This window comes from Trachypithecus francoisi, unplaced genomic scaffold, assembly GCF_009764315.1.
Source record: "Trachypithecus francoisi isolate TF-2019V2 unplaced genomic scaffold, Tfra_2.0 Lachesis_group1, whole genome shotgun sequence".
Taxonomy (NCBI): Eukaryota; Metazoa; Chordata; class Mammalia; order Primates; family Cercopithecidae; genus Trachypithecus; species Trachypithecus francoisi.
The window spans coordinates 102,047,382-102,071,335 of NW_022681454.1; the positions used below are offsets into that span (position 1 = coordinate 102,047,382).

Sequence of the window (23,954 nt, forward strand, 5' to 3'; positions counted from 1 at the left end):
GTCCTGGAATTGAGAACTAAAAGTAACCCAAATGCACGTTTTAGGGATATTCCTTTGCCGACGATCAGGAAAAACTTCCTTGTCCTTGCTAGGATCCCAAATAATTGATTGATTAATCTTATAAGGCATAAAAAGTTTAGAACCTGGAAAAGCAAATGCCAGTCAGAGCAGTTTTTCATCAGCATCATTTCTATTTTCAAGGAAACTTTAAGTGATAATTGGGCAGTGTCCATATGGGTTTGTCATCTCTCTTACTTGTGAGATTTCCACCTGTGCTCTATTTCACATACCCCAGGAGTAAAGGACCTCCCTCACACCTTTCTGCCCTCAGTCTCCCACCCCCTACCCAATCATTTCACTATGTATACATACATCAAAATATTATGTTGTACATCTTGAATATATACATTTTTAAAAAGAAAGGGCCACGATGGTGGTAGACGCAGCCTCCTCACTGTAGCTCCCCCCATAAGGTGTCCTGTTTTCCTCCTTCATTGTAATGACATCTGATTGCAACTTGCTTTTTCAAATTTGGGGCACTGAGAGGCAGGCTGCTTCTACTTTTCAATAAAAATATTACAAATTCGGCTGGTGCAATGGCTCACACTTGTAATCCTGGTGCTTCGGGAAGCTCAGGTGGGAGGATTGCTTGAGCCCAGGAGTTTGAGGATGCAGTGAGTTGCAATTGCACCACTGCATTCCAGCCTGGGTGACAGAGTGAGAACCTGTTTCTGAAAAAAACAAAAAACAAAAACACAAATTAGCAAGCACCCCCAAATTCTCATAATGTAGATCAAGATTTGAGAGCTCCAGGACATCTCATGCATTCATTCTCTCTCCTTGAATAGATTATCTGTTCTTATATAGCTCATATGGATTATTTCTTTTCTCTTTTTTCTTTTTCTTTCTTTTTTTTTTTTTTTTTTGACAGAGTCTGGCTCTGTCGCCCAAGCTGGAGTACAGTGGCATGATCTCGGCTCACTGCAAGCTCCACCTCCCGGGTTCACGCCATTCTCCAGCCTCAGCCTCCCGAGTGGCTGGGACTACAGGCACCCGCCACCACGCCCGGCTAATTTTTTGTATTTTTAGTAGAGACGGGGTTTCACCGTGTTAGCCAGGGTGGTATCGATCTCCTGACCTTGTGATCTGCCTGCCTCGGCCTCCCAAAGTGCTGGGATTACAGGCATGAGCCACCGCACCCGGCCTCATGTGGATTATTTCTTTAGCACTGAATAGCCCAAATCTCATAAAACCATGTGCTTTTGGATGGTATTTGTCAAAACTTCCGGCTTTCCTAATGAAGGAAGGATTGGTAGGAGGCAAATGATTCCGAAACATACTCACCTGCAGATCTGGATTGTCCAAAGATCAAGCTAGTATAGCTTCCAAACTGATGTCGGAATTACTCTCCACAGATGTTTGAATATTGAGCCTCTGCCTGAAATGCTGAAGTCAGTGGGCCAGAGAGAGAACTCATTACTTTTTAAAGTGTCTGTTCACATTCCTGGGGCAGTCTCTTGACATCACACCATTAACTCCTCTACTATATTGTTTCTCTAGTTGTCTTAGCTTTGTTCCTGGAGTTAGCCAAGAAAACACTCTTTATTTCCACTTGCATATACTGTGACCTGTACATTTATTTTTTACTGTACAGACTGTTTATAGGCCCTTTTGTAAAGTTCCACGTTCTCAGGGAGTGGTGTCAACATTGAAGATGTCTCATATACCAGTTACTAGAATCATACTAACTTTAAATGAAATAGAATTACTTCTGCAACTGCAGAGACTAAGACGAAAATTAAGCTTCAAGCTTGAAGCAAATCTATTTACACACTCTTACATACACAGACTCACACACTGCCCTGATGTTTATCGCCCCTTTGATTTCATGGTCTGTGGTCTGGTTTGTGGCTTCCAAAATTTTACATTGCTGTGGGGAGTTCGTCCTTGAAGATATTTAGCTTTCTTACTTGAATACTTCATATAAACTTTTGCTATGTGTGAGGCTTACCATTTATCTCATTATCTCCCCAGTACTATGACTTTTTAAATTAAAACTTTCTGTTTGACAGTTCCAGAATTTTGAAATAACAAGATCTGCTTAGTATAAAAGATGAACCATGAAACATTTCAGTTGAAATTTATTTAATCCACCACTGCTTCACTCCTCATGGAGTGAATTGAAAAGAAAAACTCCAATCATGCAATTGTTTTCCATTTCATTGAGATTTGGATATTACCCACTGAGAATGAGAGGTAATTATTTTTAATAACAGTGACAAAATTAGAGGCACTTCATTTACTAATTAAAATTCTTCCCTTGATTTAAAAGCTAATGTGAACGGAAGTTCTGAACTGTTTTTTTTATGTATTTGACCTCCAGGCCGAATACTGGCTTTATAGGCTAAGCTACTAGCAGTGGGATATTTTAAAGAAGCCATGATAATTGAGTATCATTTAACTCACTTGTTAGAAGAAGTTCGCTTCTATTTTTCCTCTTGCTCATAATTTTGTAGGGGAATGTCCATATATTACTTCCTAAGAACACATCATGAAGATACATTCAGCCTTTTTCCATGTTAACAAAGTCCTGAGAAGGAGTTGTTTGTTGGTAATGAAGGAAAAAGAAACCTCAGCAGAATGCCTCACCTGTATATGTTTTCGTTTAACAGAAAAGATGACTCCACAGGGTGAGTGTTCTGTAGCTGAGACCTTAACCCTAGAGGAAGAGCATCAAATGAAGAGGATGATGGCAAAGCGGGAAAAGATCATCAAGGAGCTGATACAGACGGAAAAAGACTATCTCAATGATCTAGAGCTGTGTGTTAGGGAAGTGGTTCAGCCCCTGAGAAATAAAAAGGTAAATGTATATTTGAGATTTTTATTTTTTTCAATTTTTTCTCTCTCATATCCTAAATAGGATCACTAGCACCATGAAATTGAAGCACTCAGGTGTATCAGCGGGATGATGTGTCTTTCTCCCCAAAACAGCACTGTTCTCAGCTCTGGGGTTACAGTTTAGTACAAAACAAAGTCCTGGCCTTGTGGAGTTCACTTTCTAGTGCAGAAAAGAAGTCAGACAATACACAATAAATAAATAAGCAAGCAAAATTAAGATATGTTTTATGGTGTGAAGTATAGCTGAGAAAACTAAAGCAGGGAAACGGAATGAAATATGGGGACAAGGCCAGGCATGGTGACTCACGCCTGGAAGGAATCCCGGCACTTTGGGAGGTCGAGGCGGGTGGATCACCTGAGGTCAGGAGTTCAAGACCAGCCCAGCCAACATGGTGAAACCCCATCTCTACAAAATTACAAAATACCAAAAAATTAGCTGGGCATGGTGGCACATGCCTGTAATCCCAGCTACTTGGGAGGCTGAGGCAGGAGAATTGCTTGAACCCGGGAGACGGAGGTTGCAATGAGCCGAGATCACGCCATTGCACTGCATCCTGAGCAACAGAGCGAGACTCAGACTCAAAAAAAAAAAAAAAAAAAAAGGAAAACAGAAATGTGGGGACAAAGGGGTGGTCATTCTATTTCAAATAGAGTGTACAAATGAAGACTTTTCCAGTGGAGGACATTGAGCAGGGAACTGAAGTAGGTAATAGAATGGTCCAGGCAAAGTGGACTACAAGGGCAAAGACTCTAAGTAGTGATAACTTATCATTAGAGTTGTAAATATGCAATTCAAACAACATAGAAAAACAGAAGCTAGAAAGTGAAAATGATCAGAAATTCCATGGTCAAAGAAAATTACCATTAACATGATCAGACATATACCTTCAGACATCTATTTGAACACTTACATATACATATACATATACAAGCACATATATTTTTACATAAATGTGATCAAAACTACAAATAATACCTTGTAACATACTTGTTTCATGCAGAAATCTGTTACATGTATCTTTTCATGAGTACTAATATTTTTCAATATCTATCTACTATTACAGTGGCTGAAATGTTTTGGGTGTTTGTTTCCTTATATCCTTAGAATAAATTCCTAGAAATTGAATTGCTAGGTCAAAGGGTATGCACGTTTAAGATTTTGAATAAAACGGACAACTGCCAAACAGAAAGTCAATATGATTTTAATATTCATTCCTATTAATAATGATTCAGAGATCATTTTCTCTGCATCCTCTTTAATGTTGAGAATTATTGATTTCATAAATGTTCTTTTGATTCCTTCTGATAAGTATCTTCTCATATATTCATTGGCTTTTTCTGTTATTCATATCCATGTTTTTTGCTCTTTTAAAAAAGGATGGTTTAACATTTTTCTTATTATTTTATGAGAACTTTCTGTATATTAGAGATATTCTTTTTCCATCCTACATGTTGCAAATAATTTTTCTGGTAAGTCTTTTGGTTTCTAACCTTGTTTAAGATGTATGTTTATTTTGTTTTTGCCATGTTTAGTCAAATATATCCAACTTTATTGATCCTGAGACTGGTATTTTAATGTTACCCATGATTATAAAAGCATTTCTAGCCTGTTGTGCCCCCAACTACTTACAACATTCAGGAGCAGATTTTATATTTCTTAATACAGTACTCTTCTCAGAAATATTTTTTAAAAAACCATCTGGACTACAAATTAGGGAAAACCCGTATAGGTCAAGGCATTTCTGATACAAAAATTATTTTTTGATCTAAGACAGTGTATAAAGAGGAGTAGCAAAGAAGGCGTGGAAGCCTTTTCTTACACAGGAAGTTGTCTTCAGTTTGACTGCCTCATGACTTTTATTTAGTACTGACTATATGTCAGATCCTACTCCAAACACTTCATTAGCATTCTCATTTAATCCTCCACAGTTCCCTCCCGCAGTGCCAGAATTACCAGGCACTTTCTGAAAACCTGGAAATTTCCTATTCGTGATGTAGAGTAGAAGTAATATTGATGGTCATGATAAAAATTTGCTCTTTAGTGTCATTGCTAAGTATATAAATGTTTTCTGGTGTGTTTTGTTTCATTTTATTAACATATAAACCAGATGTATTTGATATAACTGCTATTCTGACAGTTATCAATGGTTACTAACATGTTCATTTACATACTTATTAAAATGTTGATTTTAAATGCACATGGCATCAGACTCTGTCACTATCTACCTTTCCTTATGGCACAGTCCTACCTGTTAACTCTTATTCTTTGAAAAATTTGAAACCTAGCCCACTGTGTCTATATATTCTCATTCTCTCTCTCTCTCTCCTTCCTAATTCTGACATCTTTTTTAGGTGATTTCAATATTCATGCAAATAACCCATGCAACATTCGGGCCTCTCAGTTCTTTCACTTTTTCATATCCAACAATCTTTCCTCAATCCCATTCAGCCACTCATGCCAGAGTCATAACCTAGAACTTGTCATTACCAGCAACTTCGTCCCCTCAAAATCAGAATTTCAAGCTTACTATTCTCTGATGCCCAAGCCTACTCCCACTGGTACCATCTCTGACAACCTTCTGATGGCACCGAGACCTCCAAGCTATGGACCTTACTACCATTTCACTCTTCATCAGGCCCAAAGATGCTTTAATTTCTATGGGCCCTTCATTATAATTGCTCTTTGCATATGCCCTCAATTCCTTTTTCCTCTCTTTCTTTCCATTTAGTCCCCTGCAGGGACTTACTCGGGTGAAGTTCAATTTTTCATCTACTTCACATCTTTACCTGTGCAACAGAATTAATCTCTTATAAAATACATGACCACTTTCTACTGGGGCCCCCAGTAATGTTTCTGAGGAGATTCCCTCACATCCTTTTCCTCACATGTCAAACACCCCCTTTTCTTTTCTCTGCTTATGCCCTTTCCCATCATTTCATAGAGAAACTAAAAACAATAAGATGTGCACACTCTCAACACCAAATCTACCAACGAACTGCATCTCTACCTGTGTAAGGTGGCTTCCTCTTAATACCAGAAGCAATGGTTCCCGCTTCTACTGAAGGATGACCTCTCTGCTAGTGCAGTGGATTCTACCCCCTCAGACTTAAGGGCTTTACTCTGGCCTGTGTCCTTTCTGTCTCCTGAATAATTAGTTTACCCTCCTTATTGAATCATTCATAGCACCATTATCTACTATCTTAAAAACCAAAATCAAACACAAACAAACCAAAAAAATCCTTTTCCTCAATCCTTAAGGAATCATCTATATTTACTGTCTATTTTAAAATTAAATATAAAATATGTACTAGGTATAAGAGCATTTGTGACTAAAGCATGTTTAAAAATAAGCACAATTTATCAAAAATCTGTCCTTGTGATTGGCTAATGATCAATATAAAACACAGTAGAAAACATGCCCAGTTGCAGTAGCTCACACCTGTAATCCCAGCACTTTGGGAAGATCAGCACAACCAGGAGGATTGCTTGAAGCCAGGAGTTCGAGACCAGCCTGGGCAGCATAGGGAGAGCTCATCCCTATTAAAAAAAAAAAAAAATAGCCAAGTGTGGTGGCTTGCTTCTGTAGTCCAAGCTACTTGGGAGGCTGGGGTGGGAGGATCGCTTGAGCCCAGGAGGTTGAGGCTGCAGTGAGCCATAACCACTCCAGTGTACTGCAGACTGGGAGACAGAGGAAAACCTTGTCTCCAGAAGAAACAAACAAACAAAAAAACAAACAAAAACACCAAACATACAAGAAAAGTCTTCCTTTGAATTATTAGTCCACATTTGTATCAAATGGAATGAGTTTATTCAGTATGAAAATGTTGCCAATTTAAATAATCTGCTACATTGGTGAGTCAAACTAGCCCCACTAAAATGAATGTCATTGCTGAGCTGTATTCTTACATATGTTCTCCAATTTTTGTTTGTGTTTTTACTTTTTGTTTTTTTTTTTTTTTTTTTACTTGTTTTTGGCTTCCTACGAAACTCTTACAAGCAGTTCTCAGATTGTGTGGCCTGTCTGCTCTCTGCCTTCCTCATTGTGGACTTTAATTTCATTCTAATAGTTCTCTCCACTAAGGTCGTAGCAATTGTCTTAAGCTTCTCAGAATCCTCATGTCAGATCTGCTTTTTTCCCACTTCTCAAAACTTTTAACCTTTGATTAAATAAATAAATGTTCGGGTACTCATGACTCTTATAAGCGTTTAAATGAGTGCTGAGGTACTTATTTGACACCACCAGTTCATTCAGTTCACCATCTTTTCAATGTTCATTAGTTCTTTCCTGTTCTTACCTCCCTTCTGGACATTTAACCACCAGTGTCTCTGAGCACAAAACACCTGTCATCAATGTCAAAATTTGTAAATTAACACATACAGTTTTCAGATAACTATAGCAACAATCTGCAAACCATGCTTAGCTAAACCTGGGGAAACATCAATAAATATTTTACAACTACAGGTTAACCTAGGAGAGAATTTGGGTATCATAGGATTCATCATCTTTTCTCTATAAAAAATCAAACTCAGACCACTCCCAGTAAAAACAGAACAAAACAAGTCTTTTATGTAAGTGAAAATTGGATGAAGGAAGTTGAAAACTGAGGAAAGTACCAGACGTACTTGGCTTACCTGAGTGAACTTTTTGTGAATGAATCAGTGTACAAATGATTAGATTCAACCCTTGACTGATAACTGTTCTGTGACAATCGTGCTGTAAACTTTAATCTTAACTTCAAGGTTTTTCTGTCAGACCTTTACTGAACCGATAATATATCACACTCAGTAGTTACTTCTTCTTTAATAGCAGCATTGTGAGAGGTTTTACAAAGAAGGCAAATGTTATTCACAACAGTTAGTGTTGAAACATTTAGTGGGGAAACAGGTTCTAGTTATTTATTATCCAAACAGGGTAATGAGAGATACTCTATGTTTTTGGCTATAAGTCAAAATAAATCAAACTAGAGTAGACTAATCTAACAATGGAAAGGACAAAAAGTGATTGAAAGGAATAGCTGGAGGAATTCGAGTACTATACTTATTTTTATTTTTCTTTGTTTTTTAATTATTTTCAGTTGCTAAAATTCACATAGTGCAAATCTACCAAAGATCCCAAGGGGGCTATAGAACCCCTCAACTACTCGGTTTCCTTCCCTAGAGGCAAACTCCAGTACCAGCATCTTTTTACCCTTCCAACGATATTTTAAGTGTATGTGTTTGAATGCATACTTGGTAGATTTTATTTCTATAACAAGAAAGTTATGTGTATTTATTTTGAATTTGCTCATATTTGGTTTAATAATGTGCCTTATGCTCAAAAATTTGTGTTTTCCAAAAAATGGTATAAAAAATATAATTTTGTATTGGCAGAAATCCAATTGGAATTTTCTGTTAAAATTTTGATACACTATATGACAACATTATATAAATAATTTTCACTAGAAACAATATATAGAGGCAAATAATCACCAGTAGTCTTGCCACTTAGAAATAAGCACAATAATTATTTTGGCTTATTGTTTACACTAACATACTGAAATATTTTCTGGAATTGTAATTATACCATACACAGTTGTCCCTCAGTATCCATGGGGCATTGATTCCAGGACCAACCAGGGATACCAAAATACATGGAAGCTTAAGTGTCTGATATTAAATGCAATGATTACATTTGCATATAACCTACACACATCCTCCTTGTATTTTAAATCATCTCTTGATCATTTATGATACCTAATACAATGTAAATGCCATGTAAATAGTTGTTATACTATTGTTTTTTGTTTGTTTGTTTGTTTGTTTTTTTTTGAGACGGAGTCTCGCTCTGTCACCCAGGCTGGAGTGCAGTGGCCGGATCTCAGCTCACTGCAAGCTCCGCCTCCCGGGTTCCTGCCATTCTCCTGCCTCAGCCTCCCGAGTAGCTGGGACTACAGGCGCCCGCCACCTCGCCCGGCTAGTTTTTTGTATTTTTTAGTAGAGACGGGGTTTCACCGTGTTAGCCAGGATGGTCTCGATCTCCTGACCTCGTGATCCGCCCGTCTCGGCCTCCCAAAGTGCTAGGATTACAGGCTTGAGCCACCGCGCCCGGCCTGTTATACTATTGTTTAGGGAATAATGATAAGAAAGAGAATCCGTTCAGTACAGATGTATTTTTTAGAATATTCTTGATTCACAGAGGACTGATTCTATAGACATGGAACTCAAGGATTCAGAGGGCTGACTGTACACCATTATAGAATATTTTCCTCTGAAGACAACAATATATTTACACATTTTATTTTCAGCCATAAATAACAAATATTAATTTAAATAGAAATTTTAAAAAATTTATTAAAATAAAGGACCATAAATTTGATGTTCATGCTGTCTCTGAATTCAGAGTTCTTGAATGTAAAATGGTGCCCATTACTGGTGTTATCAATCATACTTTGGTTAACAGTGGGCTGTTTCAATGTCAGGATGGTGGGGACCGTATTGAGCAATTGTTCTGTGTGACATCCTACAAAATCTCTCCCTCAGGGTCCAAAGTGGATGAGGAAAGCCCTGGGATAGGGAAACACAAAAGAGAGGGAGTTAGGGAGGGAAAATTACCAACTGACCCCTTCTTCAAAGGAGCAAGGGAGGGAAGGCACTCCAGGGCTCAGGCATTCAGCTTCCTGCTTGTATCCCCCACCCCAAACCAAGTTGCTATAGCGTCAGCCATCATGTCAACCCTGACAGAGAAGGCTGCATGTGAAGAGGGCTCACCAACTCCCAGAGAACGCAGTATAGATATAAGAATCCCTGAAAGGAGACAGGGAGGAGGGGGATATAGATGTACTATAATAATAAAAATACTGTTCAAAGACCATAATACAATGAAAATTGGTATATAATAAAGAGATAGCAAAAGTCCCATTGACTTCCTATGCATTTTAAGCTATATTTACTGCCAAAGTATTCAGTGAAACTTGTATATCCCTTTGCTGTGTTTTTCATGGCTGCTCCTTCACCAGTGTGAGCCCATTGCTGTCCTATACAACAGGAACTACAGCTTCAGCACATGTCATGGGAATCTTCCAGGGTTCCATATCTTGCCCTCTCTTCTGATCCTTTCTAGCTGGTTGGGCATCCTTGGTGTCTGTCATGACACCTCAAAGCTAGGTTGTACCTCTATATCCAGCCCCTGGCTGTCTTGCTGTGGAACGGTACTCCCAGAAATTATACAGTGCCTAGCAGCTCTGCAGCAGCCCTGGTGCACTGCTTACTTGGCTCTAAATTTTAGTGTTACTCCCTAGATGCACTCTTTGAGATGACCCTCAGTTCTATCTGAATACTCTCACCACCCTTCTCTCCCAGCCCAGCTCCTCAGACCCACACTTGTCCATAACAGGAATTCAGACAATGAAATGTAATGAAATTTTGCTACTTTCATTGAGCAAAGGACAGAATTACTGTTATAGTAGCTCACTGAAATATAAGATAAAAGGACCAAGGCAAAAATATTTTATCTAGTAATTATCAAAATATAGCCAGTTTTCCTAGATAGATAGGTGGATAGATAGATAAATGAAGCTTCTCAAAGTTATTTGCTAAAATTTTGCCCACATAACAGATAGAAGAAACCAAATGTAAGCAAATATCTTTGAGCATGAATTTTCAATGTTCACAGAGGACTCTTGTCAAAATTGTTTTCTCCAGCTGTCACCTTCACTAAAAGATATTTACTATTTCCAGAAAGAATGGTCTTTCATTTTTGCTTAATAGGCAACCGTGGAATTCTCTCTCTCTTTCTTTTTAAATCACCCAGCTACTTTTCCCATCTCTGCTCACTTCCAGAATTTTCTGATTGTAGTCTGGGCCTTAAAACACATTTCATCTTGGCTCACTGACCACAACTTTCTTAAAGTTGGCTACTCTCTAAAACTCTGTCTCTTTCATGAAAGTGCCCTGAACTAAGTGGAGTTAAGGTATTGATTTCTCACAGACATGTCTTATTTATGCAAACAATTGCCTTATGCCATTTATAATACATTCTACCCCACAACATCAAAATCCAATGCACACATTCTATTGTTTTGCAAGATGTTACCCTTGGGGAAAACTTGGTGAAGGATACATGGATCTCTCTGTTTCATTTTTTTACAACTGCATGTGAATCTACAATTAATTCAAAATAAGAACTTTAAGTAAAAACATAAAGCCTTTGTTTTCTCCATCTTCCTCTCTTTCTCTCTTTAAATTATCCTTTTAAATACACATGTAAATTTTTACATGTAAGGATAAAGTTTTTCCTCTGATCCTTTACCTTGTTTACTCTCCCAAACTTTCCAATTGATTTTTAAATATGGTGTTTTCAGAGCGGTAGAGACTACATTTTAAGAATAAGGGTACACATTAGGTTGTTTGGAAGCAATTTTATAATGTATAAAATATATAATAATCTCCTGTGTATCTTGGCTGTTTCTCATGCTATGCTTGAAATACCAGAAATCCATGTCAACTGTAAAACAAACTGATGAAAAAGCCAAGTCTCTTTTTCCACCTCCATCTCCTCTTCGATCCAGTCCCACCTACTGTAGAGCAAGGCAGTTGCTGAGGTCAAACTCCTCAGTCACAAGACCTCACAGACTTTAGTGAGTACAGATATCCAAATCAGGTTGATAATCCCAAAGTAAAAGATGCCCTAAAAACTAGAGGAAAACAGGGATTTTGTTCACTACATTAAATAAAAATCTGAGAAAAACAGAGCAATTCCTGCCAAGTATAATTGAGATGCTGGGAGAAATGACTCAAAAGATATATACCTGCCTTTCTCATTCTACTTTGTACTGGCTTTTCTAAACTAAGGTGCTGACTTGAAAATGTTATACTGCTGCTGGAAGTCTGCTTTAACTATCGATACAAATATTCTTCAATCCTTTACAAATACCAATTTTCATGAAGAGTAAGATACATCACAACAAAGAATCCTGTAATCTGTATGTCTAGGTTAGAACTCCAATTTTTTATTTTATCAAAGACTTGATTTTCACCCTTTCTGTGGAATCCTAGCATGTATTATATAGTCTGGGTCATTGTTCCTCCATAATAAGGCCAGATACTTGAAGTCTCATAAAGTCAGAAAAAAAAAAAAAAACTCAATAAATTTTTTCTTGATTTTCTGTGTGTTAATAAGGGCAGTTCCTGTGTGTTGTTGGAGGTTATAGATGTGAAACGTTAAATTTAAAAATGAAAGTCACAGTGTTGCCAACCACAATGTGACTATGTTGATACATAATAGCTAACTGGCCTCTTTTACAAGTACTGAAACCCAGTCATCACACTTCACTTACTTTCCCATTTTCCCCTGGAGGAACATTTCTGTTTTGTCAACCTGGAAAACACATAGTTTGCTGTCATATTGGATTCAGATTTAGTTGGGTATGAAAGTGATGCATCAATATTCTAGTACATGAATTTTCTTTTTATGGGAAGGAAATCTCTTATCTTTGTTCAGAAAGTCTCAACTCAAAAAAATGAGGCATTCATTTTTATCCTTGTACTACAGTTTTATGATGGAAACTGTCCTCCTTGTTGTTACATTTATAAACAGCTCCTAAGCTCCATTTCAGGACAGCTTCAGTGTTCTCTAATTTTTATAATCTATAGTCTAGATCAGAATCTGCTGGACCAAGTGAGGAGAAAAATGAATGTATTTCCCAATTCATTGCAGGATTTGGGATGCCCAGAATTGAAAAATATAGATGTGTTAAGCAGATCTGTTTTAATATCCACGAAAGTCATCCCTCAGCCTAGGCAAGATGATCTTGTGCTCATTACTTCACTTCCCAGAATGGAGATGATGCATAAACCACAATTTTCATTTTCTTTGTGTGTGTGTGTGTGTGTGTGTGTGTGTGTGTAGAATAAGCAACAAAATTTCAGTGGCTGTGATTATCATAATATTGCCATAAACCTCTCTAATGAAATGCCAGCAATGTTGAGGCAGCTTTATTCAGGCATAGATCAAAATAGCCATGCATATCAGCACATGACCATAAATCCTGGACTCCAAACAATAACACTGGGCCAGAAAGGAAGCAAATATTAAGGAAATAATTATTTTATTAATATGCACTTACATAAGGCACTTTAGTCACAGGCAAGGTAGATGATTACATGAGTTAATTGATTAATTAATTTTAGGTCATTTAGAGTATGTAAGGACATATGAAACACATTTTTGTGTCATCAAAAAACTAAGAATCCCTAGTGAGAGGCCTCTTATAACTATAAGAAGATAACTTGTAATGCAAAGTGATAATTGATAAGTGTAAACAATAAGTGCAATTGGGGTTCAGAGAAGGGACAGATCACTTCCAGACAGATTAACTGAGCTATATTTCATGAAGAATGTGATATTTTCATTGAATATGCAAATTAAAAAATTAAATGTTTGTCAAGTGCCTATTGCATGCAGTGCCTGCTCCTGAGCTCTGCGTGGGTATCAAGGAAATTTATGTCACAGTCTTGCCCTAGTAAAGTCTATAATGTGGCCGAGAAAATGACTCATAAACACATAAAACACAAATAACAATCAAAGATCTATTTCAAGGCAACACTAGAAGTGATCATGACAGAAGGCAGTCATGATTAGTTGTGCTAATTAGTTATGCAACAATTAATTGCTTTAGACATTAGCAGAAGGAGGCACTCACTTCCCTGACCTGTTGGCAGCATTTTACAAAAACAGTGCCTTCTGTCTTCCAGGACTCTACACACTCTTTGTTTTCTCCTTACTCCTCTGGCTGCTGCTTCTCGGTCTCCTTTGCTGGTTAATACTCATCTATAAACACTAAAGTAATTGAGGGCTCCACCTGTGATCCTCTTCTCTCTTTTGTCCACATTAGCTATATTGCAAATCTGATGTGGTTTATGGCTTTAAATTCCATCTACATGCTGATGATTGGCAAATTTTTATCTCCAGCCTAGACATTTTCCCTGAAGTCCTCCTTTGTTTCTCCAATTCTCCACTCAAATCTCTACTTGATTGTCTCCAAGGGATCTCAAATTTAGCATGTTCAAAACTTAGTTCCTAATTTCCTCTTTAAAACTTTCTCCATTGTAGTCTATCTCATCTCAGAAAATGGCACCTCTACCTTCCAGTTGCTTAGGCAAAATTCCCTGGAGTCATCCTTAACTTTTTTCTTTCTCTTAATTCCCATATTAGATCGATCAGCACATTATTTAGTTCTGCCTTCAAAATTTATCTAGAAATAGAGCATGTCTCATCTCCTCTCTTACTGCCACTCTGGTTCAAGAACCTGTCAATAACCCCCTGGACTTTTACAACTGTCTTGTGACCTATCTCTCTTCCTCTACCTTGTTTCAACCAAGTAGCCAGAGTGATCCTTTTAAAATATGAGTCAAATTATGTCACTCTTCTACTCAAAACCCTCCAATGCTTCCCCTCTCACTCTGATTAAAATCTAATATACTCATGATGACCTACAAGGTCCTACAGGGGCTGGCCCTCATTCTCACTGATGTCATCTATTTCTACCTTCTGGCCTCTTCACTCTTTCTTGAACAAACCAGGAGCACTACTGTGTCAAGCTCTTTGTTCTTGCTGTTTTCTTTGCCTTGAAAGCTCTTCCCCAAAATAACTTCATAGCTTGCTCCTTCATGTCCTTCAAGACTTTACTCAGTAAAGCCTTCTTTCACCACCTCGATCTTAGACTGTATTATTCAGAAGCAGAGCCTGATAAAAGGATTTTAGATGGTATTGATTTGGGAGATGATACCCTGAAATAGCAGTAAGGGAAAGGGGAAATGAGACAGAGAAAGAAGACAATAAAGGGTACATTAATGAGTGAGTTAACTCTGTGGCCAAATGGGGCTCATTTCCCAGTGGGACCTTGGGGAGGCTATACAGAACACATTGTCCCATGGGAGGAGTATTTACCCTCCTCAATTCCTGTTAGACACTGGCTAAGGGATGCTCCTGGGAATGTTAATTCCTGGCACTTCTAGCCTTGTCTGTGTGTAGGCAGAGCAGGCATCAGTGGTCAGAGAAAGCCTTTAGGTAGAAAATCAGAGATGCTTACACCAGAAGGCCTGTCACATGTCAAAGAATATTCAGAATCAAGGAGATATAAGTAAGGCATTGCCAGTGCTGCAGCCTCCCCAAAATTCCCTATCTTCCTTTTGCTGTTTTTGTTTTATCCCTATAATATTTAACCCTATATTTAATACAATATATTTTCCTTTCTTATCTTGTTTACTTTTCTCCTTTATGAATCATGAATTTTGTCTCATTTGTTCACTGCTATATCCCCAGCATCTAATACAGTGCTTTATATATGAGCAGCAGTAAGTATTTGTAGATTGAAAAAAAATGAGTGGATGAACAACTTCAGGATGGGTAAGTGATCCATGAAGTCTTAGAGAAGGTATGGGATTTGCACTGAGTAAACATTGGTTAGGTGGAGGCAGGCTCAGGAGAGCAACCCAGCAGTGGAGAACCACAGGAGCAAGAGTTGGTGAGCTAACTAATAGGGCCAGTTTAAAAATGAGTTAATTCCTTTTGATAGGAGCAGATGGTTCTTATAAAAATAAAATAACTGGGGTAAGAGAAGATAGGTCTTGTCCAGGCAAACCATCAGATTGAGAAATTTGAGGTCTTTCTGTAGGCAACTGGGAAGAAACAAATGTTTTAAAACAGAGGAATTGATAACTGTGTTGTAAACCCAATTAAGCATGTTTTAGGAAGACTAATCTGAAATTATTAGTAAGCTGATTTGGAGAAATAGGAAATAAAAATGAGTTTAGAAGCTTTTTCAGAGGCAGAAACTGGGGCCTGATAGAGTTTTACAAAGTGACTAAGAAAAGGCTAATTGAATGTTGGAGATAGTGGGGCTAAGCTATCAAGATGAGAGTTAGGGGTGATGGAGGGGAGAGGTCTGGAGTCTGGAACTTAGTGGTACAGCTAATAGATGGTGCACCCAAAGACCTGTTCCCACTCCAGGGCTCACACTTGTTTCCATCATCCTGGGCATATCCAGCAAAATCCAAACTCGGCTGAGTTTTGAGAATCTCCTGGAACTCAGGTCACTTAACAATGGTTTGGGCACCTTGGATTTTTGACAAAGGCAGTTGCTCAAAAAGAAAAAAAGAGACAAGTGAGAAATTATTAACAATTTAAAAATGTTTCCAGAACTGTCTCTGCTTCCTAAAATCAGCACTCATTCCCGCTCCCTTCCTTATCCTTATTGTCTATGGTTCTTGGGATTCGTACTGCAGCATAATGCTAAGGGGAGCATCGGTCCACTTAGTAGTGCAAGGATCCTGCCCTGTCTCCAGATGAGGACTCTGGCAGGCCCGTCACTTCACAGATCAATGAACATGGGAAGCACTCATCTAGTTTGGGAACTGCCTTTAGCAGCTAGCAGTTTAGTCAAAATTCATTCCACAGTTTTCCTAAAAATAACAATAATAACTACAATATATTGAGTAGTTATTAGGAGCCAAGCGTTATTCCAAACAACTTGTTTATATTAGTTAATATGATACTCACATCAACTTATGAAGTAGGTTTAAGTGTTCCTACTTGACTAATGAGGAAACCAAGGAACAAAGAGGCTAAGTAACTTATCCAAAGTCATATAGCTGGAATGTGACTCCTCCTTGACACCAGCTCACCAGCCAGCTCCTGACCCTCGGGAGGATGGGTGAGGAGAGTTAAGGGAGGGGGAAGGTGTACTTGAACTGGTACCATCATAGCCTAGCTTTACATTCTTTGAGTTTTCTAGATATAATAATGTGGCACTCTTACAGGTACCTTCCTGGCCTTTTTCAGGCTATTCTCATGATGGTGGTGTTGGGGAGATTCTCTCTTGAAAGCCACTCAATCCAGTTGCATCTGTCCCAGTCGGTGCTTTGCAACTCTTTCTGACCCCTGAGGCATCCAGAGTGTACCTCCGTATTCTGCCCTTCAGTGGTGCAGGCAGAGTCATAGATACGTTTACACTAGCTTCACCACCTCACAGGGTCCACAGCTGGTCCATAGGAAGCATTCAAGTATCCCTGACCCCCAAGACCTATGGGAGTACAGATTCATCCCAACATAGCCATCACTTTCCTGCTGCCACAGCTCCTTTAGCTTTCACAGGCATGAAGTCAACAGAGGTGACTTTGAAACAGTTCGCTGAACCCTCCTTTGCAAGTTCATCTTGGCAAAGGAAGTTCATGTATGGCAAACCTTCTCCTGCTCACTTTGGTATCTGATAGCTAAGAAATTGATGCCTCAATTGAAATTCAGGCAGGAAGTGTTTGTTTTTTAACCTTTTGTATGTTTACTATCTTCATGGGATTCCATGGAGACATCCTGGGGAAGAAAACATGATACGGACTAGCATAGTATGTGCCATGAGATCGAACAGCTCCTGGAGTGCCATGCTGCAGGAGGCAAAGCAGAAAAGACGTGCAGAGGCAAGGCCACGGGGAGCCCCATGCCAGAAGAACTGACTTCATGTGTGTGGGGAAAGGAAACCACTGGAAATTTAAACAGTAATGCTTAACTTAGATGTGATGATCAGAGTACTAAAACAAGTGACATTCCCCAAGGGAAAAAGTGTGGGAATTACAGTGGTCAAGTGATTCAATCCTGGAAACACCAGAATTTACAACACAGATGGACTTCATGGATATTTGTTCTATGTTGTATCAGTTTTGTCCCTAATTCCTGTGTTACTGCTCAAGTCTACTGTCACACACTTGCCCACCACATCTTTTTGTGCCTTCCGTTTCACGCTTCTTTTTTCCTTTCATTTATCATCGCTAGCAAATTTTTCTTTTCCTTTCTTTTGCAAAAGCATTTCCTCATTTTTCAAATTATTTTCAATGAGTTCTAGTTTTTGTTGTATCATTGAAGATTAGAACTTTGCAATTGTGTCATTAAATCGGGAAAAAAATAGATGGTATGCTAACTCATCCCTGATGTCAGTAGTTTCTTTTAGATATTAGGCCTAAAGAATATGAATGCTTGTTGAAAAAGTTATGAGTATTGCTATAAGCTCTCAGTTTGAGTATGTACAGGAAGAAGAAATAAACACACATGTACACACATTCACGCACACACCCACACAGTGAGTACTCAAGTGATCAAAGCATAAAATGTTTAACCCATTCATCATGCCCAACCACAAGCCTTTAAATATAATTTTTTGGCTGACATGGATACGTTAAAAAATTATGAATTTTTCTTATAATCTCACTGATTGTTCCAAAGAGTTCCCATATTACTTTCTCTATATTTCAACAATATAAATCATAGTGTTTAGTCTATGCTTTCTGAAGGATTTCAGAAGAGATTACAAAATATACTAGCCCTCCAGCTCAAAAGGCCTATTTTTAGCAGGACTGTTTGTCTTTGGAACATTTCATATAAAATTCAAAGTACGAAAAGGAAGGCAAGACCACCCCAAACCTCTGCCAAGTAACTTCTTTTCTGCCTGTCCCTGTGTCAAGGCAGAGAAGAGAAACAAAGGCAGAGACCTTTAGTCAACTACCTACCTTTTACCCAAGGATATCAGTACAAGAACTTTGCTTTTCTATTACTAGTCAAAACAAATTTTCTGTTGCACTTGTTTTTAATTTTAATTTTAAGTTCCAGAGCTGTTGGACTTCTTAACTCAGGGACTTCTCAAGTGTGAACCCAGCCTTTTTGTCTGGCTTTGACTGTTGCCTCTGCCCTTCCTCACACACATGCTGAGATTTCTGTTTCAGAGACCCCACTCTCCTTTCTGCAAAGGGACTAACATCTCTCTGCTGATGTAGGTCTGTCCACATCAATATCTTCTGGCCTGGAATGTTTTCTGGCAGTTATCAGGTAATTTAAGCATTTATCTGTAAGATTAGTTAAAAGACTTGCTGTATAGCTGATTCAACTCATAGTTTGACTCAATTAGCCAGTTTCAAACCCAGTTTCACAGCAGGAAATTTCACACATACAAATCAGCAGTTTTGAGAAATCCGATGAAATAATGGCTAGTTTACCCTGAAAATCTTTGTATTCTAGAAGCCAACTGTCTCAGTAAATGCCATAGTAATGAGTTAATTATCCTACGCCAGTAGTTGCTGGGGCTTTCTGCCAACATCCTTTTTTTCCACTTGCTGCAATTTCTGTTGCACAAGCATTCTTCTTCTCAACTTCCTCACTAAAAAATAAAACAAAACCTATTTTATCCTCTCAGAATGTCCCCATTGGGTCTCCACTTCTCAAATATTTTGCAACCCATGGCAGCTTTCTTCCACTTCCACCTTACTACAGTCTCAATATCATTGAGTTTTGATGGCTTCAGCATTAATAATGGATCAACCTAATTTAGAGGATGCATTCAGGCCTCGCCAAAATGTTGTGTGTGGAACTGCCCTACAGAAGGAGTAGATGGCACCAAAGTTCTATTAGACCAAATCAGTTAATGGCTAAGGAGAATTGGCCCCATGTTAATTCTAATGTAATTACTACATAAGTTCAGAGCCCAGAACTGGGGCCCTATTTGAACTTGGATTTCCTGCCAAACTACACTGAATCCAAACACTGAAGACTTTTCTAGAAACAATTTCCAGAGGATGATTTGGTTGGTGGCAATCACCGTGGCCCTTGAAAGCAGTGCTGTTTATTTTCTCCTTTCTTCTACAATTGTTGTATTAAATATATATGTCATGCACATATATATGGAATTTTAAAATTGTGTGATTTTGATCATCAAATTAGGAGCCCAAAAATATAGTTCCACCTGAGGTCAGGACAGCAATATCCAACTGACAATTTTAAATCCATTGGTTGTCAGAAGGAAAAAACAATGTTTATTTGTTAATACTTTTTAAAATCCTTTAAAAAATTGATAACTTTAGCTCAGTGATAGTCATGAGTGTGAACAAGAGCTTAGCAAAGAGAGCTGACTATAATAATGAATAGGGTGATCTATCTAGATTTCAAATTTTATGAATGGTTAAGTACATTACAGTATTTCCACATAATGCTGACATTAAAAATGGTGCAACTGAAGAAAATTACTGACATGAAAAGATGTTCATGTTATGTTATTAAGGCAAAAACTGTAAACTCTATTTGAAGCATATAAATTTTTGTATTGATGTACACACAGACACACAGAAAAATTATCTGGAAAAACATACCTGAAAATGTATCAGTGGCTACTTCTGTGTGGTAGAATTATAGGTGATTATATTTTCTTGCTTTTACTTTCTTTTATCTACTTATCCTTAATTTTCTACAATGACATGAACTACTTTTATAATAATAACCTAATTTATTTTTTCGAACAATGTTTGTTCCTAGACTTCTTTACAGTGTTACTTTTAGAGATGGTAGTGGTTGGGGGTCTGCAGGACACCTAAGAATGTTTGGTTTTTCCTCCCTGTGATGAGGTTTAGGCCGATTCATACAGTGCTCATTAAACAGAAACTTGTAAACAGGCATGTCCCAGATGTAAAGTAGGAGAAGGCTGGCTTCCATCAGCAAATTAGCCAGTTATACCAATGGCCAAAATAAGCACGCCAGTGTGCCTTTGCAGACAAAATTAAGTAGAAAATTATAAAATATCCATGTAATAGTTGTGAACAACTAAATTAGATAATTTTTTTGCCTTTAAACCACTTTTGATCTTTGCATGCTTGTTATTCAGAGCCTATTGAAGTGATTACAAAGAATATTCATTTTTGGCTCCTACAAGAGTAAATAGATCATTTAAATTGTACAGATTCGATTCAGTTCAAATTTTTAAACTTTTACTGAGTAACTATGCACATATCCAGAACTGTGTTAGCCACAGTAGAGTACTCACAAAGGCAAATGTCTTAGAGGAACTCACAGTTTCGTCATAGAGACAGATAAATTAAATTAATAAATATTTCTGATAAATAGAATGGGCTTCCATAAAAGCCGTGAGTAATATAAAACAAGAGTCATGGAAGTGTGGGAGAAAGAGAGGTTAATTCTAACCGAGGAACAGGAAATATTTCCTAGAGAAAACAACATTCTGGCTACAATTAAAAGTGTATTAATCTTCTTTGGGTCGTAGGTAACAGAAATAAAGTTCAAACTAGCTTAAATAAAAAAGACACTTTGGGCCCAGTGCGGTGGCTCACACCTGTAATCCCAGCACTTTGGGAGGCCGAGGTGGGCAGATCACGAGGTCAGGAGATTGAGACCACCCCAGCTAACACAGTGAAACCCCGTCTCTACTAAAAAAATATAAAAAATTAGCTGGGCGTGGTGGCGGGCGCCTGTAGTCCCAGCTACTCGGGAGGCTGAGGCAGGAGAACGGCGTGAACCCGGGAAGTGGAGCATGCAGTGAGCTGAGATCGCGCCAGTGCACTCCAGCCTGGGCGACAGAGAGAGCTCCGTCTCAAAAAAAAAAAAAAAAAAAAGACACTTTGTCGGCTTATGGAATAGGATTTCTTGCTTTAGGCAAGGCTAGATCCAAGGGTTAACAAGACTTTGCCAAGCTTAGCTTTCCTCTTTGTGACTTTTTCACAGACAAGTTCTCCACCAAGATGACTGCCAAAGATAGAAACTTACATACTATGTTAGTCCAGTTAGACTCCTATTTTTTAAAAAATGCCATAAACTGGGTAAGATAGGCAACAGAAATTTATTTCTCACAGCTCTAGAAGCTGAGAAGTCCCAGATCAAGATGCCAGCAGATTCAGTGTCTGATGAGGGCCCACTTTCTAGACAGCCGTCTTTTAGCTGTAACCTTTTTAATTTGTTGAGTAACCTCCATACTATTTTCCATAACGGCTGTACTAATTTACATTCCTACCAACAGTGTGCAAGAGTTCACTTTTCTCCACATCCTCACTAACACTTGTTTTCCTTCATCTTTTTAAATAGTAGTCATTCTAACAAGTGTGTGGTCATATCTCATCGTGATTTTAATTTGCATTTCTCTGATGATAGTGATAATGAGCATTAAATACCTATTGGCCACTTTTGTGTCTTCTTTTGAGAAATGTCTATTTAGATCCTTTGGCCATTTTTGTAATTTAATTTATTTTTATTTACTTAGTTTTAATTTTTATAAATACATAAAACTTGTACAAATATGCAGGGTACATGTAATATTTTGATACAAGTATACAGTGTGCAATGATCAAATCTTAGTAATTGGGATATTCATCCCTTCCAACATTTATAATTTCTTTTTAAAATTTATTTTCAGTTATGGGTTTCAGAACATTTATAATTTTGTTTGTGTTGGGACATTCCAAATATTTTCTTCTAGCTATTTTGAAACATAACAATAAATTATTGTTAACTAGAGTCACCCTGTATCTTCTTTCTTTCTTTTTTTTAACTTTTATTTGAAGTTCATGGGTACATCTGCAGGATATGCAGATTTGTTATATGGGTAAATATGTGTCATGGGGGTTTGTTGTATACATTATTTCATCTCTCATGTATTAAGCCTAGTATCCATTAGTTTTGCCCACTTTTTCATAGGATTATTTGCTTTCTTACTGAGTAGAGTTCCTTATATATTTTGCATGTTAACACCACTTATCAGATGTGTGGTTTGCAAATGTATTCTCCTATTTCACAAGTTGTCTCTCAACTCTGATTATTGTTTCCTTTGCTGTGCAGAAGCTTTTAAGTTTGATGTAATACCATTTGTCTATATTTGCTTTTGTTTCCTGTGATTTGGGATTATATGCAAAAAATAATTGCCCAGACCAATGTCATGAAGCTTTTCGCCTGTGTTTTCTTCCAGTAATTTTACAATTTCAGGTCTTATGTTTAAGTCTTCATTTTGAGTTGATTTAGTGTGAGGTAAGGGTCTAATTTCATTTTTCTGCCTGTGGATAGCCAGCTTTTCTAGAACCATGTATTGAAAAGACTGTCCTTAGGCCGGGCGCAGTGGCTCAAGCCTGTAATCCCAGCACTTTGGGAGGCCGAGACGGGCGGATCACGAGGTCAGGAGATCGAGACCATCCTGGCTAACACAGTGAAACCCCGTCTCTACTAAAAATACAAAAACTAGCCAGGCGAGGTGGCGGGCGCCTGTAGTCCCAGCTACTCGGGAGGCTGAGGCAGGAGAATGGCGTAAACCCGGGAGGCAGAGCTTGCAGTGAGCTGAGATCTGGCCACTGCATTCCAGTCCGGGCGACAGAGCGAGACTCCGCCTCAAAAAAAAAAAAAAAAAAAAAAAGAAAAGACTGTCCTTTCCCATTGTATGTCCTTGATATCTTTGCTGAAAATCAATCAACGGTAAAAGTGTGGATTTATTTCTGGGCTCTCTATTCTGTTCCATTGGTGTTTGTGTCTGTTATTATGCTGGTACCATGCTGTTTTGATTGCTATAGCTTTGTAGTAGATTTTGAAGTCACTGAAAACTAAGTAACACTGATAAAATAATTTGAAGAAGACATGGATAAATGGAAAGATATCTGGTGTTAATGAACTGGAAGAATTAATATTGTTAAAATATCCATTCTACCTTAAGCAATCTATAGACTAAATGCAATTCCTATTAAAATTCTAATGACGTGTTTCATATAAATAAAAAATATCTTGAAATGTATATGCAACCATACAAGACCCTGAAGAGCCAAAGCAACCTTGAGCAAAATGAACAAGCTGGAGGCATCACATTACCTGATTTTAAAACCTAGTAATTATTTAAATGTAATGGGAACTAGCTATCTGAAGTATATCTTGCGATATGTACTTTTGTAAAGCAATAAATTAAACTGCCGATTGAAACACTGGCCTTTAATCTAGAACCAGAAATACTATTTGACCCAGCAATCCAATTACTGGGTATATACCAAAAGAAATATTCATCATTCTACTGTGAAGACACATGCACACGTATGTTTACTGCAGCACTATTTACAATAGCAAAGACATGGAACCAACCCAAATGTCCATCCGTGATAGACTGGATAAAGAAAATGTGGTACATATATACCATGGAATACTATACAACCACAAAAAGGAATTGGATCACATCCTTTGCAGGGACATAGATAAAGCTGGAAGCTATCATCCTCTGCAAACAAACAA

At 37.9% G+C, this 23,954-nt stretch overlaps 1 protein-coding gene and 1 long non-coding RNA gene across 2 annotated transcripts in view; one reads left to right on the forward strand and one right to left on the reverse strand.

Moving 5' to 3' along the window:
• The window catches only part of ARHGEF38 (Rho guanine nucleotide exchange factor 38), a 134,401-nt gene that overhangs the window by 36,443 nt on the left and 74,004 nt on the right, over positions 1–23,954 (forward strand). The window contains exon 2 of the mRNA XM_033214915.1: positions 2,673–2,860. Coding sequence (XP_033070806.1) covers positions 2,673–2,860 — 188 coding nt within the window. The remainder of the gene's footprint in view (positions 1–2,672; positions 2,861–23,954) is intronic.
• LOC117085744 lies at positions 1,089–2,739 on the reverse strand. The gene is made up of 3 exons (XR_004438066.1): positions 2,650–2,739; positions 2,467–2,538; positions 1,089–1,446 (listed from the first exon to the last, which is right to left on the reverse strand). It is a non-coding gene; the product is annotated as an uncharacterized LOC117085744 (long non-coding RNA).